This window comes from Heterodontus francisci, chromosome 23 (genome assembly GCF_036365525.1).
Source record: "Heterodontus francisci isolate sHetFra1 chromosome 23, sHetFra1.hap1, whole genome shotgun sequence".
Classification (NCBI taxonomy): domain Eukaryota; kingdom Metazoa; phylum Chordata; class Chondrichthyes; order Heterodontiformes; family Heterodontidae; genus Heterodontus; species Heterodontus francisci.
The window spans coordinates 34,693,371-34,712,809 of NC_090393.1; the positions used below are offsets into that span (position 1 = coordinate 34,693,371).

A 19,439-nucleotide genomic window follows, 5' to 3' on the forward strand; every position below is an offset into this window, starting at 1 on the left:
TGATACAACTGCCACAGTTTTACTGCATAATTGCTAGGTCACTTTTAGAGGGACAAAATTATATCAATTTTTATTTTACAAAAAAGTAAACATGTCTGCAAGAATAAATTTCAAAAAGGAATGCATCACCAAGTGCAACGCTAGATTCAACAGGCCTCATCACATAGTACCAGTGCAAAATCAACCTTTCATTTGGTACTGATTTGGTTCATGTGACTCAGATGGATTGTGTTAGAAACTAAAGGTTGGATTGTGGATGATTTCTGAGCCAATTTGACCCTGTTGTGACACTATAATCAGAGCATAAGATTCCTCTTGTCCAATTTGAGTTGTTCATTACTCACCGGTGGATCAAAAAAGAGAAGTCCTGTATTTTCATGTTTTACTATTGCTCTGTTTCCAGGTATATTTCTTGCCAGCACTGGAACGTTAAGGTTCATTGCCTAAACGCAGCACCCCCAGCCAAAAAAAAAGAGAACTTGTGTCATTTATCTTAGCAAGCAAAAAATGAAGTAAAAATAAACTGTAAATTTGAATTCTTGCCAATGTCAGTATTCACTCATCTGCATAGTCATTAGCCAGAACCTTTTAGCAAAATAATCTGATTCCTATTGGTGCATATCATGCAACCTTAATGCTGAAAACTTTATGTATTTCTCTCAAATCAGGATGTGTCATTAATTAATAGTACAGATGTTGTGTCATGGTTTATAGACTATAAGTCATAAAACACTGCGTCCCTGGTGAGAAATTGGTCTGTGAATTTATTTGTGATCACTACAGATGTTTCACCACATTAAAGGTACGATTTGAGTTGGGACAGTCAAAATACTGACCTTTCCTGCTTCCTTCTATACAACAAAGCCATTTAGCTCTAAAAATGGAGCTCAACACCCCCCACGAGATTCACGTCACAGGTAACCCTAGAACTCATGGCTGCTGATGTGACAATTGAAAGGTTAAAGAACTAAACTATCTGAGTTAGTGGAAGTGCAACAAATTTTTAAAACTTAATTGTTTATTTAAAAAAATACTTTGGAAAGTATAGAACCTCTAGAATTGTAGAAGACATTCCTTCAGAGATGGAACTGTTTACTACAGCAAAAGAATCCCTCATGGCAGCATGCAATTCTTCCTGGGGTTTCTCTGAAACTAGATAGACCCCATAAGCACTACAAAATAACAGAAAAATGGTCATGTATAGTCCTCAGAAAATCATACACTGTAGATGAATGCAAATGTTGCATGCTAGAAAAACATTTAAAAAAACAATTAAACTCAATTTTGTGGTTTCATTACTTTTTTGTCTTGAAATCTGGAATGAACTTTTGTGCCCTTTAATTCATTAAGCTGAGAAATGTCACCACTGGATAGTGAAAGGTTATATCCATTTTGAACAACTACTAAGTACTCCCAGGTGTGAAATAGCATTGTTAAGAGGTAGAGTAAAACTCTTCCTACTTTACTCACCTGAACTCTAGCTTTGTAAAGAAACTTACTGCACTAGCGTTCATGTCTCTATTTCTCAATTTAATGCCATTCGCCCATTAGGGATTGGGTTCATGCTGCTCATAATCAATATGCATAGGATGCAGAAAGCCAGCAGAGAGGCTTTTACTCCATTAGACATGGCTGGATTCAAACCAACTCCCAAATGACAATACCACTGAGCCACTACTGTTTCCAATTATGGAAACTTGCAAAATTGTTAATTCAATACATGAAAGTACATGACATATTCCTGTATAAACTGCGAAAAACACCAATCATTCCATAAATCAAGTAAATGATAAATACTGGGTTTATATCTTCAAAGAACAAAACATAATGAAATACAAGTTGAGGATTATAGAAATGGATATTCTTTCAATTTAAAAAAAAGTTAAAACTATCTTACCTCTTAACCTTAGCTTCCACCTGTTGTGCAAACACAACATCAACCTGAGAAGAAAGATCGGTCAAACAGCAGATAAATTTGACATTTCGTTTTTGGAGCACATGTTTGGAAAAAAAAACTGTATTTATCTCTCAAGTAATGAATATCCTTTCCAATTCTTAAAATAATACATTTTCAAATCATATCATATTTGTCATTCTTCCCTCAACCACCACCAGCAGGAACTGATTAACTGGCTATTTATCTCAGATCCTCTTTGGAATTCGGATGCATTCCAAATTGGCTTCAATCTTTGTTTACATAACACTTCAATTTAAAAGTAATTCACTGGTGTTGAAGTACATTGTAATGGCCTGAGACAGGATAATGTACAATATAAATGCAAGTCCTTCTTCCTTCTGCATAACATAAAATCCACAATAAAAACAAATCTGTAAATTACTTTTGCTTCCAATTTTCTTTCCTCCTCTCCTGATGGTGGTGATTCAGGCAGGGCAATGGTGCCATGAGCAGCGACAGCCCTACTGTATCTTAACCAAGTGCCAACTTACCCGTGAATTCAGGCAATGATGGCTGGCAGCCTATTTCATCATGAGGGCAGCACAACTGAGCTCAATACTATTCTGACTCAACATCTACACAAATGCACACTTTCCAGCTGGGGCCATTGATACAAATCAAGTGCAGGAATCCTGGTTCATATTTTCCCTCCATTTCCCTCGGACACTAAGACCAACTATTGTGACCCTATCGCCGACCAGGCTAAGATTATTTTTAAAAACATTTTGGAAGTCCAGGATCTTTCTTAATTCACTACATTATCTGAATAAACATACAAGGTTAGCTTTCCTCTGGGTCACCTCCTGCACATCCAACAGGCACAGTGAATTTGAGTTGCATTGTGACAGGGAAGGGAGAGGTGCCCTGATTTTTCAGTCTTGGGCCTCCCTGTTGCAGGTCTGAGAGGCCATAGGATCATTCGGGAAAAGGGGATGGATGAGGTATGAGGCTGATATTACAAGGCATTAATTTGTCTGCTGAATCTTCCAGTTGCTCCCAAGATCCGCAGAACTTCTGACCATGGGGATCATACACAAACCATGATGCTCTTTTGCTTTGGGTGCCCCTCCGCCAGGTGCCTGTATATCCTGTGGATATATAAATGATCAGGACACTGAGGTGGAAGGCAAGGAATGCCTCCTTGTGCCTCACGTTCATACACCAGATGCTGGCCCGTTTACACAAGCAAATCCTACGGTCGTGACAGAGGTGATGTTCCACAGACGCTGAGATGAGGAAAATCTCCCCTAGTCACTTATTACACATTCATTTAAATACTACTGAAAGTGACAAAATGTTTAAAGCATGGACTTTGCTGTACAACATTGCAAATTTGAAATGAAGTCAGTCTAAGACTTAGAAGTTCACTCATAGGACTTAACATATTTCATAAACGTAAATGTGTCATAGTAGTCATAGGCATCCGTCCGTCTAGGAAGAGGTTAGGCTATGCCCGGGGTGCGTGTCATTTCTGGATTAAACATCGTTCTCAGTGACTTTAGAGGTCGACTCGTGAATGGCAATCCCTTCCACAGCTGAATAGCATTGGCCTGAGGTCAACTGATGTTTTGTCCTTTTCTGACATCTGGTCATTTCTTTTCTCCTCTGCTTTTTCCACACCCTTCCTGACTGCCTTTCTCCAGGAACTCCGGTCAGCAACAATGACTTCCCATGCATCGACTCCGATCCTGGTCAACTTGAGGTTTCGCTTGTAGATGTCCTTGTATCGCAGACATGAGCAACCTGTTGATCTTGTGCTGATAGCAAGCTTGCCATAGAGCCGGTCTTTGGGAGTGCGGCTGCCGTCCATTTGGCTCACATGACCCAACTAACGGAGTCACCACTGACTCAAGAGGGCAGATATGCTGGGGATCCTGCATGCTGGTGTATTTCCGTATTCAGCACTCTGGAGATATCAGGAGATGCCCAATGTTCGTGCGACGCAGCAGAGGTGGAAGCTCTTCAGCCATTTACTTTGGCTAGCATAAGTTGTCCATGCTTTGCTACTGTAAAGGAGGTTGCTGAGAACACAAGCCTGGTACACACAGAGCTGTGTGTTTTCGGTTAGTTTGCTGTTGGTCCACACTTGCCTTCTCAAGCTTGACATTACAGCTGCAGCCTTGGCAATCCTGGAGCTGATTTTGGCATCAAGGGACAGGTTGCTGGTGATTGTTGATCCAAGGTGAAGCTGTCAACGACCTCCAAAGTGAGGTTGTCAGTGTTGACGGAAGGTGTGGTCTCTATGTCTTGGCCCTTAACTTTGGTATTCCTGACTGTGAGTCTAAGCTCCTTGCAGGTCTGGGAGAACTGATGTACAAGCTGCTGCAAGTGAACTTCATTATTGGATGTCAAAGCAGCATCATCAGCAAACAGCAACTCACAGACTCAGACTTTATGCACTTTGGACTTGACGCGCAGTCTTGCCCAGTTGAACAGCTTGCTGTCAGCTCTGGTATGCAGGTGGACACCCTTATTTGAGTCGCCGAAAGCGTACAATAGCAGCATGGAGAAGAATATGCCCAAAAGAGATGGCGCCAGGACGCAGCCCTGCTTTGCTCCGCTGCCAATCTTAAATGCGATTGATGTTGCTCCATTACAACTGACAGAACTGTGCATGTTCTTGCGGCAAGTTGAGATGACGCCCAAGAGTCCAGGAGGGCAGCCTATTTTCCATAGTAGTTTGAAGAGTCCATCTTTGCTGACAAGATCGAAGGCCTTGGTGAGGTCTATAAAGGCAATGTACAGTGGGCTGCGCTGTTCGCAGCACTTCTGTCATTGCCGAAATGAGAAAATCATGTTGACTGTAAATCTGTCAGCTCTAAAGCTGCACTGAGACTCAGGATAGATGCGTGACACTAGGGTCTGCAATCTGGTCAGAGCACCCTTCTCCACGAAACTTAGCAAGGAGATGCCAAAGTAATTGTTGCTGTCAGTATGATCCCCTTATTTTTGTACAAGGTTTGCATCACGCATGTCTTGAGGCACAGAATGTTCCTTTCAACAGAGACACAAGAGTTCATGGGGATGCTGCAGCAGTGCTGGTTTTCCACTTTTGACGATTTCAGGTGGAATACATAATTTCCTAGGGCTTTCCCACTGGCAAGCCCCAGGAATTACATTATACAATCCATATATGGGGGTGATATAATGTGTTAAATAAAGATCTATTTAATATATTCTGATGGTGAAAGCATCAGTGGCTCGCTTTGCAATTTTTCAGCTTTGCATCTAAAAACCATATGTCTTGCAATGAATGCAAAAACACAAAAAAATGATTAGGATATATTAGAATGCTGCTGGCCTCCTGTAACTACCCCACTTACTGCTAGCTTATCTTTTTGCATGTCTTCCACTCTTTAGTGTCCCTTCTCTGTATGCCTTTCACATATTACCTTATTTTAAAACCTTTCGATGTCTTTCTCTGCTTCAACTCCTTAATTTCCCTAGCCCTCATTTCTTTTTTCCACCTCAGCTCCTTTGTGTTCTCCATTTTATCTTTGCTTCGCTTCAACTATCCTTTCATTCTCACTCTATTCTACTGTTCCCCCCTCTTTTATCCCGATTGCATTTTATTTACTTTTACTGATTCCACAAGTCTGAGCCCAAAACACCCAACACTGAGGTGGCCATGCATGGAGCATCAAAACATTGGGAACAAAGGACCAGCTGAAAGATCCCGACTCTAGCAAGGGAGCAAAAGGTAAGCCAAAGGCACTTGGCAAAAAGGTACTCATGAGCTGCCATCTTGATAACAGGAAGGCTAAGAGCAAAGACATGAAACTGAAATACTGCATGGTTTGCTCACTTTTACCTATTTGTGCACACAACTGCTTGTTTAGTAACTTTTTTTTGGTAATAAATCAGTTATGCCAACTTAAAATGGTTCTAAAAGAAGCCATTAATCTACTGTAAAGCTTCTTGCTGTTCATTCACTGTTGAAATATTTTTCTTTCCTGGGTTGACAAGATGATCAGACTTGGGTCAGCCCCTGAATTAATTAATCAGTCGAGTGACCCAACTTGTTTTAAATAGTCTGAGCAAAGTGGCTTTGCAAATGCAGATTATAGCAACCAGTTTCCTCATTGTAACTCCTGTAGATATATGGATGTTATTAAAATGCTTTCAAAGTGGGACACAGTTAAAATCAACTTCATTAAAGCGCCACATTTCTTCTTATGACTGTTCATCAGAAAATGAGTGCAAAAAAAAAATCAAGGCTGACTAGAAAATTAATAAAAGGGAAATCTCAAATCTGCAATGCAACTGCATATCCTTCTGTATGGCAGACGGCCAGACAGGCTTATTGGCAATATCAAAGCCATTAGCAAAGAAAACATTAGATTGTTTAGAAATGTGGAGAGAGGGGACCATCTGCTGACACGAAATACAGTCCAACCTGCATATGCAAACCAGATTTAATAAGGGTATTTATAACTCAAGCCAATATTTGCCTCAGAAGTTAACTCCTTATTGAAAACTGGTTTAGCAAAGCATTAAGATATGTTAGGACTGGTTCACTAGACTGGTTCCTGGGATGAAGGGATTGTCCTATGAGGAAAGATTGAATAGATTAGGCCTTTATTCCCTGGAGTTGAGAAGAATGAGAGGTGATCTAATTGAAACATATAAAATTCTTAAGGGGCTTGACAGGATAGAGGCTGACAATATTTTTCCCCTGGCTGGGGAATCAATACATGGGATCAGTCTCAGAATAAGGGGTCAGCTATTTAGGTTTGAGAGGAGGAGAAATTTCTTCACTCAGAGCTGTGAATCTTTGGAATTCTCTACCCCAGAGAGCAATGGATGCTCAGTCATTGAGTATGTTTATGACAGAGATTGGTAGATTTTTGGTTATTAAGGGAATTGAAGGATATGAGACAGTGCAGGAAGGTGGAGTTGAATATCAGCCATGATCTTACTGAATGGCAACGCAGACTCAAAGGGCCAAATAGCCTACTCCTGCTGCTATTTCTTATATTCTTATGACTGGTACTTCAACTGCCTTGGTCCTTCTCTCTGAAAGTTGCTCTTTACAAGGGCACAGAATTACGCTGGGTAGAGGTCGCCAATATTCCTCCACTTTTCTCCCTGTATTGATGACCTTTCTTTTCAACCATGCTTCCCTTCACCGCTCCTGACTCTCAGTCCATGACGCAGCATCATTCAAGCCACAACTCATACAAATTCAAATAGTTTTGCATGAAGCAGGGTAGACATAACCAAAATTACTAAAACTGAAATAGGGGATACTGTAGCATACTGGTTATGTTACTGGACTCGTCATCCAGAGGCCTGGACCAATAATTCAGAGGCATGAGTCCAAATCCCACCACGGCAGCTGGCAAATTTAAATTAAGTTAATTAAATAAATCTGGAATAAAAAGCTAGTACCAGTAATGGTGACTATGAAACTAACAGATTTTCACAAAAACCATTTGGTTCACCTATGTCCTTTAGGGAAGGTAATCTGCCAGCCATACCTGGTCTAGCCCATATGTGACTCCAGACCCACAGCAAATTGATTGACTCTTAACTGCCCTTTAAAATGGCCTAACACTCCACTCAGTTGTATCAAACTGCTACAATATAGTATAAGAATAAACAGATCACTTGGCATCTGATTTGGACAAGTCAAAGGCACAACCAGCTCAGTCAACCCTGCAAAATCCTCACTAAAATCTGGGGACTTGTGCCAAAATTGGGAGAGCTGTTGCTGTCCCACAGACTAGTCAAGCAACAGCCTGAAAAAGTCATACTCACAGAATTATACCTTTCAGCCAACGTTCCAGACTCTTCCATCATCATCGTTGGGTATGTCCTGCCCCACCACCAAGAAAGACTCACCAGAGGTGGTGGCAAAGGGGGGCATACAGTTACGAGGGAGTGGCTCCGGGAGTCTTCAACATTAACTCGGACCCCACAAAGTCTCATGCCATCAGGTCAAACATAGGCAAGGAAACCAACTGCTGATTACCACCTACCACCCTCCCTCAGCTGATAAATCAGTACTCCTCCATGTTGAACAGCACCTGGAAGAAGCACTGAGGGTAGCAAGGGCACAGAATTACTCTGGGTAGAGGACTTCAATATTTATCACCAACAGTGGCTTGGTAACCAGTATAATTGATTATGAGAGAACTGTTAAAAGGGAAAATCTTACTTGACCTTGCCCTCACCAATCTATCCATCGCAGATGCATCTGTCCATGAAAGTATTGGTGGAAGTGCTCACCGCACAGTCCTAGTGGAGACTAAGTCCCATCTTCACAGTGAGGACACCCTCTGTCGTGTTGTGTGATACCACCATGCTAAATGCGATATATTTAGAACATATTTAGCAGCTCAAAACTGAGAATCCATGAGGCACTGTAGACCTTCAGCGACAGCAGAATTATATTCCACCCCAATCTGTAACCTCATGGTCCAGAAAATCCTTCACTCTACCATTACAATCAAGCTAAGGGATCAACTCGAGTTCAATGATAAGTGTAGAACAACATGCCTGGAGCAGCACCAGGCATACGTAAAAATGAGGTAACAAACTGGTAAAGCTACAACATAGAACTACATGCATGCAAATCTGCAGAAGCAGCATGTTATAGATAGAGCTAAGCGATCCCACAACCAACGGATCAGATCGAAGCTCTGCAGTCTTGCCACATCCAGGAGTGAATGGTGGTGCACAATTAAACAACCAACTGGAGTAGGGGCCTCCACAAATATCTTCATCCTCAATGATGGTGGAGACTAGCATGCAAGTGCAAAATACAAGGCTGAAGCGTTTGCAATTATCTTCAGACTTTATAGACCACTCAGCTTGATGTCGGTAGTGTGGAAAATTCTGGAGGCCATTATCAAAGATTTTATAGCAGAGCACTTAGAGAACAGTGGTAGAATCGGGCAGAGTCAGCATGGATTTACGAAAGGGAAATCATGCTCGACAAATCTACTAGAATTCTTCGAGGATGTAACTAGTAGAGTTGATGAGGGGGAGCCAGTGGATGTGGTTTATTTGGACTTTCAGAAGGCTTTCGACAAAATCCCACATAAGAGATTAGCAGGTAAAATTAATGCGCATGGGATTGGGGGTAGCGTATTGTGACGGATAGAAAATTGGTTGGCGGACAGGAAACAGTAGGGATAAATGGTTCTTTTTCCGAATGGCAGGCAGTGACTAGTGGGGTACCGCAGGGATCGGTGCTAGGACCCCAGCCATTCACAATATACATTAATGATTTAGATGAGGGAACTAAATGTAATATCTCCAAATTTGCAGATGACACAAAACTGGGTGGGAGGGTGAGTTGTGAGGAGGAAGCAGAGAGGCTTCAGGGTGATTTGGACAAGTTGAGTGAGTGGGCTAATGCATGGCAGATGCAGTATAATGTGGATAAATGCGAGGTTATCCATTTTGGTAGCAAAAACAGGAAGGCAGATTATTATCTGAACGGCTATAAACTGAGAGAGGGGAATATGCAACGAGACCTGGGTGTTCTCATACACCAGTCGCTGAAGGTAAGCATGCAGGTGCAACAGGCGGTAAAAAAGGCAAATGGTATGTTGGCCTTCAAAGCGAGAGGATTCGAGTACAGAAGCAGGGATGTCTTGCTGCAATTATACAAGGTCTTGCTGAGGCCACACATGGAATATTGTGTGCAGTTTTGGTCTCCTTATCTGAGGAAGGATGTTCTTGCTATAGAGGGAGTGCAGCGAAGGTTTACCAGACTGATTCCTGGGATGGCGGGACTGACGTATGAGGAGAGATGGAGTCGGTTTGGATTATATTAGCTGGAGTTCAGAAGAGTGAAGGGGGATTTCATAGAAACCTATAAAATCCTAACAGGACTTGATAGGGTAGATGCAGGAAGGATGTTTCCGATGGTGGGAGAGTCCAGAACCAGGGGTCATAGTTTAAGGATACGGGGTAAACCTTTCAGGACTGAGATGAGGAGAAATTTCTTCACCCAGAGAGTGGTGAGCCTGTGGAATTCGCTACCACAGAAAGCAGTTGAGGCCAAAACATTGTATGTTTTCAAGAAGGAGTTAGATATAGCTCTTGGGTCTAAAGGGATTAAAGGGTATGGGGCGAAAGCGGGAACGGGCTACTGAGTTGGATGATCAGCCATGATCATAATGAATGGCGGAGCAGGCTCGAAGGGTTGAATGGCCTACTCCTGCTCCTATTTTCTATGTTTCAGCCAGAAGTGCCAAGATGATCCATCTTGGCCTCCTCCTGAAGTCTCCACCATCACAGAAATCAGTCTTCAATTCAATTCATTCCATGTGATATCAAGAAACAGCTAACAGCATTGGATACAGCAGAGGTATGGGCCCCAACAACATCTCGGCTGTAGCGCCGATGTCTTATCTCCAGAACTAGCCGCATCTATAGCCAAGTCATTCCAATCCAGCTACGTCGGCATCTACTCAACCAAGTGGAAAATTGCCCAGATATGTCCTGTCCACAAAAAGCAGGACAAATCCAATCCAGCCAATTAGCATCCCATCAGTTTACTCTCAATCAGCAAAGTGATGGAAGGTATCGTCGACAATCCTATCAATCAGCACTTACTCATCAATAACCTGCTCACCAATGCTCAATTTGGGTTCACCAAGGCCACTCATCTCCAGACCTCATTACAGCCATGGTGTAAACATGGAGAAAAGAGCTGAACTCCAGAGGTGAGATGAGACTGACTGCCCTTGACATCAAGGCAGCAGTTGACCGAGTATGGCATCAAGGAGCCCTAGTAAAAGTGAAGTCAATGGGAATCAGGGACAAAACGCTCCACTGCTTGCAGTCATACCTGGTACAAAGGAAGATGATCTTGGCCCCAAGATATTGCTGCAGGAATTACTCAGGCTCGTATCCGAGGCCCGACCATCCTCAGCTGCTTCATCAATGACCTTTCCTTCATCATAAGGCCAGAAGTGCGGATGCGCGTTGATGATTGCACAGTGCTCAGTCCCATTCGTAACATAGAAACATAGAAAATAGGAGTAGGCTATTCGGTCCTTCGAGCCTGCACCACCATTCAATACGATGATGGCTGTTCGTCCAAACTCAGTACCCTGTTCCCACTTTCTCCCCATACCACTTGATTCCTTTAGCCCTAAGAACTATATCCAACTCTTTCTTGAATATATTTAATGATTTTGCCTCAACTGCTTTCTATGGTAGAGAATTTCATAGGTTCACCACTCTCTGGGTGGAGAAATCCCTCCTCATCTCAGTCCTAAATGGTTTACCCCTTTATCCGTACATTGTGACCCCTGGTCCTGGACTCCCCCACCATCGGGAACATCCTTCCTGCATCTGTCTGTCCAGTCCTGTTAGAATTTTGTAGGTTTCTATGAGATCCCCTCTCATTCTTCTAAACTCTAGCGAATACAAGCCTAATCAACCCAATCTCTCTTCATATGTCAGTCCTGCCATCCCAGGAATCAGTAACTGAACATATAATGAAGCAGTCCAAATGCAGCAAGACCTGGACAACATTCAAGCTTGGGCTGATGAGCGCTGTGTAGCATTCGCGCCACACTTGTACTGGGCAAGGATCATCTCCAACAAGAAAGAATCTCCCTTTGACATTCACTGGCATTACCATCGCTAAAATTCCCACCATCCTGGGGGTTACCACTGATGAGATACTTAACTCGACCAGCCACATAAATACTCTGGCTACAAGAGCAGGTCAGAGGCTGGGAATTCTGCAGCGACAACTCACGTCCTGACTCCCCAATGCCTGCCCACCATCTACAAGGCACAAGTCAGGAATGTGATGTAATAGTGTCCACTTTCCTGGATGAGTGCAGCTCCAACACTCAAGAAGTTCGTTAGCATCCAGGACGAAGCAGCTTGCGTGATTGGCATCTCATCGACCACCTTAAACATTCACTTCCTCCACCACCAGCATACAGTGACGGCAGTGTGCACCATCTACAGGATGTGTTGCACCAACTCACCAAGGCTCCTTCAACAACGCCTTCCAAACCAGGGACCCCTACCACCTAGAAGAATAAGGACAGTAGCCGCATGGGAACACCACCACTTACAAGTTCACCTTCAGTCACACACCATCCTGACTTGGAAATATATCGCTGTTCATCTACTGATGCTAGGTCAAAATCCTGGAACTCCCTCCCAAACAGCACTGTTGGTGTACCTTCACCACACAGACTGCAGCAGTTTAAGAAGGTAGCTCACCACCACCTTCTGAAGGACAATTAGGGATGGGTAATAAATGCTGGCCTTATCTGTGATGCCCAGATCCCGTGAATAAATTAAAAAAACAGACCTTCCACTATATTTTCATACGCCCATTTAATAGCGTGGTCACATAATTTTAAAGTCATATTTATTTATTAGGATAATGCATTGGGTTGGTATTAACTTGCCCTGCCTAACGTGCTCTCTACTGTGCAGAGGGCCACAATACAGGCCAATAAAACATTCTTTATGAGAAAAATACAAAGGATTATTTTTCACTCAACACTGAAGAACGATCTCTTACCTTGGGTCCAATAATAATTAAATAAACCCGTGGTTCTTCCTTATGCCAAGCTATAAAGCAAGATAAATTTTTAAAAATCAGTTGAAACAAAATAACATTTAAATTAGTGTGATGTATTGTAGTATTTTACAAATTCGGCATTACAGCAACTTTGATCCATGTCTACTATGGATTTTCTCCATATTTCAGTTGCACTGAGTTCATAACAATGGAAAGCTGCCTCAGTTCTATTTAATAGTCTTAAGGACATGGATCAAATTGAACCCCAATAGTATGTCTGAAATTGCCATTAACTTTAGAACCAGGGGTCATCGGCTCAATCTCAGGAGGAGGAAAATGCACAGGCAGTTTAAAACATAACTACTTTACCAAACAGATGGTAAATGCATGGATTGGAATGTGCAGAGAAATTGTGGGGGCAGATAGTGTGGAAAAAAATCAAGGTGGAATTAGATAGATTTGAGAGAATGGGTGATATATGAGCATTAATTTTTGAGACTGGCAAGGATAGATTGCCGGGTCATTTCTGGTTCTGAACACTTTTTTTTATAAGCTGACATGCCTTTTCACCCTGTAGTCTACCCTATTGGTGGTGAATGGCCACACAATAAAAACTCTAGGCTGTACTGATATCCAATGTAACTTGAATTAGCTGAATTATTTCTCATTTCATTACAATAAAAAGCTTTTGTCATTATAAAAATTATTGTAGGGTTGCATATTGTCACGCTCATGAGGAGTGTACGATGGAAATACAGAAATAAACTGAAAAGTTACAAAACTTAGAACAAATTTAAAAAGATTGGGACATTGGCTGTCAACAAAATAGAGGACAAGACACATGACTCATACCAGCTCCTTCACTGTAATCCACATCCACTGCCTACTAAGATTGAAAACTAATCAACACTGCTTGCATGATGTCATGCTAGACCCCACCTGCCAAGAATGAGGCACATTAATTTTGTCATGAACATTGATTTTAAACTGTTACTGGAGTGAAGAAAGGACTTGTTAAACAGATCAGTCGTGGCTGGAAAAGACATTTGCATATTAACAGACGGTGTTTGGAAGGACAACACAGTCATTTCCTGACACATTCAACACACGATGGACCTTTGATCACCAGACGTTGAAGGTGGGGGAGCTTGCATCCCAGGTTGACTGCTGAGATGGCCGAATACACAAATGGACATAGTCAAACCAGCTAGTCACATGACTAACCTGCTGGGCAACCTGAGCTTTATGAATTTGTACAAATAGTTTGGGCAGATAGCTGTTTGCTCTTGGACTAAGAAGATCTCTCCCCGGTCTGCTCCCATCTCTTTCTCACAAGCCTCTGAATCCACTGAAGACACATGAGTCCCAAGAGAGAAAAGTCTCTAACAGCGAACAAGGTTTAAGAAGAATACTGGGCCCCAACAAAAAGCAAGATCTACCGACAATCAAGCTCTCTATCGTGAGCTCGAAGAACTGTAACTACAGCTCTTCAGATATTGCCTCAAACTTTTCTACTTTATTTTTCTTCTGCTCTTTTCTGTCTCTATTTGCATGTGTGTATCACGTATGCATGCTAGCGTGGTCACGCCGTGTATCCATAGGTGTTAACCGAATTAGAGTTTAAGTTTAATAAATTTCAACTTTTCTTCTTTAAACCTAAGAAAGCCTGTTTGTGCTGGTTTCTTTGCCTTATAATTGGAAAACGGTGAACAAGGACTCACCAAGGGGAAGCTAAAAACACGGTGTGTTTAAAATTAAAGCCTGTTACAGTAAGACCAGATGAAAACTGAAAGGGAACCCTACACCTCTTTCTCACCTGGTCATAACAGAAATTTGGGGGCTACTGTCCTGGATTTTACCCACAGACAAACGAGAGAAATTGGAAGTGGGAAGCCAAATTGTTCCCAAGCAAAAAAAAGAGCAAGATTTCAATACAGGTTTTCTTGTGGCTGTGTGTGCTTGAATACTAACGTATCCGCAAGTGAAGCTAGTAGCTCTCCAAGCCAGGATGAAATAACTTGGGATAAGTTAAAAACACTGTCTACGGAGGAGTTGAGGAAAATGGCTGAGAAGTGTGGGATCACAGTATGTGGCAAGGCTAGGAAGTCTGAACTCCTAAGGCTAGTGGCCAACCATTTTTCCCTTGAATCTGAAGAAGCGGAAACAGAGTTAGAAGCAATCTCCGACAGGGTATTGTTAGCAAAGATACAATTGGGACAGAGGAAACATGAATTTAAGGGAAGGGAGGGAGTAAAAATATTTCAGAAGGAATGCAAAGAGAGAGAGCTGAAGCGGCTTGAGTTAACTAGGGGGCGACAGAGTAACCCCAGTGAAAGATTGACCAATATGGAGGAGCATAATTCAGGGCTGGGTATAAAAATGTTAAAACTAGCTCAACTAATTCCAAAGTTCAACGAGGAGGATGTAGAAATTTTTTTGTCTCCTTTGAGAAACTGGCAAGGCAGCTAAAATGACCAGCTGAGACCTGGCCTCTTACTACAAAACAAGCTAACTGGAAAAGCCCATGAGGTTTATTCCCTGTTGCCAGATGAGAGTTCATCAAATTACGCAGTGACAAAAAATGCTATCCTCGGGGCATATGAATTAGTACCTGAAGCCTATCGCCAAAAGTTTAGAACCCTCAAGAAACAAGCTAATCAAACTTATCTGGAGTTTGAAAGAAGTAAGCAGCTGGCTCTTGACCAGTGGCTGAAGGCTCTTAAAGTACAGCTCAGCTATGAGAATCTCCGAGAAGTAATTCTATTTGAGAGTAATTTAAACACTCTCCATAAAGACCCATGTAGAGGTGCAGCAGGTCCAGAGAGCCGTCCTGGCCGATGAGTTTTCTTTAATTTATAAGTCGGTTTCCCAGGGGAGAACCTTTCCTAGCCACCCCCACAAATTCAAACGGGTCAAAAGGTAGGAAGGTGATAGGGGCCCAAGCAGTCTTGGGAGAGAAAGGAAAGCAGGAGACACTGGGGGCCCTCCCCTAGCCAAAAAGGAAGGTGCTGTGAGCAAGAGAGAGGCTGGGGACCTGTGTGCTTCCATTGTAAAAACGCAGGGCATTTAAAAGTGGATTGTTGGAAACTAAAGGGAAAACCGGTAGGGTTAACCAGAGCACACCCGCTCAGTGAAGACAGGACCCTGATGAAAAGCACAGCAGAACAAGCTGTGGCTTTAACTGCAGTAAGATTGAGACTCAGGAAGCTTACAGTTGCAAGTTCAGGAAAATTTAACAGGATTCCTGAAAGTTATCAGGGTTTTGTCCCTGAAGGAAAAGTAACGCCACACCCCTCAAGTGGGGCAAGCAAGCTCATAGTGATCCTCAGGAACACAGGGGCCACTAGAACCCTTGCACTGGGAAAAGGCCTGACCTTTCCCCCAGAGAGTGCAGAGAACACCAGAATGGTGGTGAATCGTATTGGAGGGCACTGCATGCCTGTACCTGTACACTGGGTGCACCTTGAGTGCGACCTAGTTCCGGTGACCATAGGGATTGTCCCTAGTTTGCCTGTGGACTGGGTTGACCTGCTCCTAGGTAATGTTCTGATGGGGGTGAAGGTGGTAGCCCCCCAGTAGTGAAAGAAAGACCGCAGGTGGTCACAGAAACAGGGCCGTGGCAAAGATGGGCGCCTGCAATTTCCCTGAATGTTTAGTGGATCAGCTCATGATCAAACCAGCTCTCCCAGAGGAGAATGAATTAGTACTGCAGGCAGATGACCAGGTCTGTCTGTCTGAGACTTTCTTTGGAAAGTTAGGAGACCCAGGAAATGAATTAAATGGATTTTCCCTAGGGGAGGTTCAGCGAGCCAACCCCAGTATTGCGAGAGTTAGCAAAGGCTGCCCAGTCTGAAAGTGAAGCAGAGGGAGTCCCTGATTGTTACTATTTAAAGAATGAGGTACTGATGAGGAAATGGAGTTCTCCTCACAGACCTCAGAGCAAGGACCAGTTCGTGCCGCCGCAGAGGTACCGGACAGAAATATTAAGAAGGGCCCATGAGACTACATGCCGGTATACGAAAGACCAAAGCCCACAGAAGACAGCAATTTGACTGGCCAAAACTCCACAAAGATGTGGTGGAGTACTGCAGGAGTTGCCACATGTGCCAGGTTGAGGGGAAACCCAAACCTACAGTGAAACCTGCACCCCTAAGTCCTGTACCGGTGTTAGGAGGGCCCTTCAGCAGAGGGCTGGTGAATTGTAAGGGACCCCAGCTGAGAACAAAAAGGGACAGGCAGGCACAAGGCTGTCAAAAGGTTAGACAGAGAAGGGGAAAAAGTGACCAAAAGGGCAGGTTAAAGGAAGTCCAGGAGGAATTCAGGATGAAACCCCCACTGTCTGGTCAGCCAACCCCAAAAATTGTGAAAAGTTAGATCCCACATCCTCCTACATAAATGCAGACACTAGAAGCACCCCACCAGAGTTTCCAACAGCATTTACAGGAACCTGCAGAGACAAATAAAGACCTCTAGGGGGCAGAGAAAACGGGACAGTGATGCCTCACCTAGTCAAAATGCCACAGGGGAGTGCAGTAGAGCTGCACAAATACCTGCAGGCAGGAGTGTCCTCTGAGAGGAAGGGGAGATTAGCAAAGAATGCCCCCCCAGTCAAGAAAGCACTGAGAGTTCAGGATAGACCACCCACTACTGACTCATCTTTAAAAAAAAATTACTTCAGCATCTCAAAAAAAAAATGTTTATTGGGCTGCCAAAAAGGGGGCAATTAAAGCAGCACTGGCACCAAGAGATGACAGGCTATAAGAAGTTTTAGGATTTATGAATGAATGGGAATGAATGAGAGAAATACATTTTTTTTCTGTACCTTAAATTTTTCTCTCGAGCCTTTTAATGAAATGCACTTTTCTCAAATCGCATTTCATTCCGCTGGGTATAGAGGTGGCATGCTAGACCTCCGCCTGCCAAAAATGAGGCACATTAATTTTGTCATGAACATTGATTTTAAACTGTTACTGGAGTGAAGAAAGGACTTGTCCAACAGATCAGCCGTGGCTGGAAAAGACATCTGCATATTAACAGACAGTGTTCGGAAGGACAAAGCAGCCATTCCCTGGCACATTCAACCCACAATGGACTTTTGATCACCAGATGCTAAAGGTGGGGGAGATTCCTGCTAAGATAGCCCAATACACAAATGGACATGGTCAAACCAGCTCGTCACATGACTAGCCTGCAGGGCAACCTGAGTTTTTTGAATTTGTACAAATAGTTTGAGCAGAAAGCTGTTTGCTCCTGGACTGAGAAGATCTCTCCTGTCTGCTCCCATCTCTTTCTCACAAGCCTCTGAATCCACATGAACGCCAAGAGGGAAAAGTCTCCAACAGCGAACAAGGTTTAAGAATACTGGGCCTCAACGTAAAGCAAAATCTACCTACAATCAAGGACTCTACAGTGAGCTCGAAGAACCGTAACTACAACTCTTCAGATATTGCCTCATAACGTTCCACTTTATTTTTCTTCTGCTCTTTTCAGTCTCTATTTGCATGTGTGTATCACGTATGCATGTTAGCATAGGGCACATCGTGTATTTGTAGGCATTAACCGAATTAGAGTTTAAGTTTAATAAATTTCAACTTTTCTTCTTTAAACCTAAGAAAGCCTGTTTGTGCTGGTTTCTTTGCCTTATAATTGGAACACGGTGAACAAGGATTCACCAAGGGGAACTAAAAACACAGTGTTTTTAAAATTAAACCGTTATGGTAAGACCAGGTGAAGGCTGAACTCACTGGATCATAACAATGAAAATAAGACAGATAATCAGGCATGGATATTGCTATACTCAAACTAAGAAAAAGGCCTTTTCCCTGCCTTTTCATCTCCAACTAATCTTCACTACAATGGGGTGTGAACAGCCCTCATATCCTCAAAATGGGGCCATCAAAAGACTATTGTGCAGCCCAGAAAGAACTGAAACCTTAAGTCACATGGGCAGAACTAACACTTGTAACTTCACCTTAAAAGGTAATTGTTGAGGAATAAATGGGGATCTTGCCAGTACAGAACATCAGACATCAAGATCTGTCAGAGCTCACCTCAACCACACAGAAAAACAAAAAGCCATCTTGAATTCCAGCAAGGCAGAGAGAGAGCGCACAAGAGATCCATTCCAGCCAACACAATTGAACCCTGCTGAGACATGTTGGACGTCAGCTACAGCACAGACAAGGGAGTACAAACGAACAAAGAACAGTACAGCACAGGAACAGGCCATTCGGCCCTCCAAGCCTGCGCCGATCTTGATGCTTGCCGAAACTAACACCTTCTGCACTTCCGGGGCCCATATCCCACTATGCCCTTCCTATTCATATATTTGTCAAGATGTCTCTTAAAGGTCGCTATCGTATCTGCTTCCACCACCTCCCCTGGCAGCAAGTTCCAGGCACTCACCACCCTCTGTGTAAAAAACTTGCCTCGCACATCCCCTCTAAACTTTGCCCCTCGCACCTTAAACCTATGTCCCCTAGTAACTGACTCTTCCACCCCGGGAAAAAGCTTCTGACTATCCACTCTGTCCATGCCGCTCATAACTTTGTAAACCTCTATCATGTCGCCCCTCCATCTCAGAGTGTGCTTGTCAAAACTACTCTTCTACCTGTGAGAATTGAACGAAGCAATCAGCACGATGTTCACCCTGAAGAGGACTGCCAGAAGACTGCAACAGCCCAGCAATTACCAGCCAACCAGCAACCTGGCATGCAACTGTAAAATTCACCTTCCTAGAGGATCCCACAGGTTTTTCCCTGAAACAACAGACTTTTACACCTTGAACTCTTATCCTTTACCTTCTATCTATCTTCTTGAGAGTGCATGCGAGACTGAATGCGTGTGTGAGGGGTGTTGTGAACATTTCAGGGAATAAATACTGTTCAATAAATAGTTCATCTTCTGTTTTAAACCTACAAGAAAACCTGTCACTGTTTGTTTATGTGGCAACTAAAACATTCAGGGGCT

The 19,439-nt window shown here is 43.1% G+C and overlaps 1 protein-coding gene across 3 annotated transcripts in view; it reads right to left on the reverse strand.

The window, feature by feature from the left end:
• glt1d1 (glycosyltransferase 1 domain containing 1) overlaps window positions 1–19,439 on the reverse strand; it is a 107,331-nt gene that overhangs the window by 44,212 nt on the left and 43,680 nt on the right. For all 3 annotated transcript variants that reach the window (XM_068055067.1, XM_068055066.1, XM_068055065.1), the window contains exons 8-11: window positions 12,471–12,520; window positions 1,898–1,941; window positions 1,052–1,172; window positions 345–443 (exon numbers count right to left, since the gene is read on the reverse strand). In XM_068055067.1, the coding sequence (XP_067911168.1) occupies window positions 345–443; window positions 1,052–1,172; window positions 1,898–1,941; window positions 12,471–12,520 (314 nt within the window). The remainder of the gene's footprint in view (window positions 1–344; window positions 444–1,051; window positions 1,173–1,897; window positions 1,942–12,470; window positions 12,521–19,439) is intronic.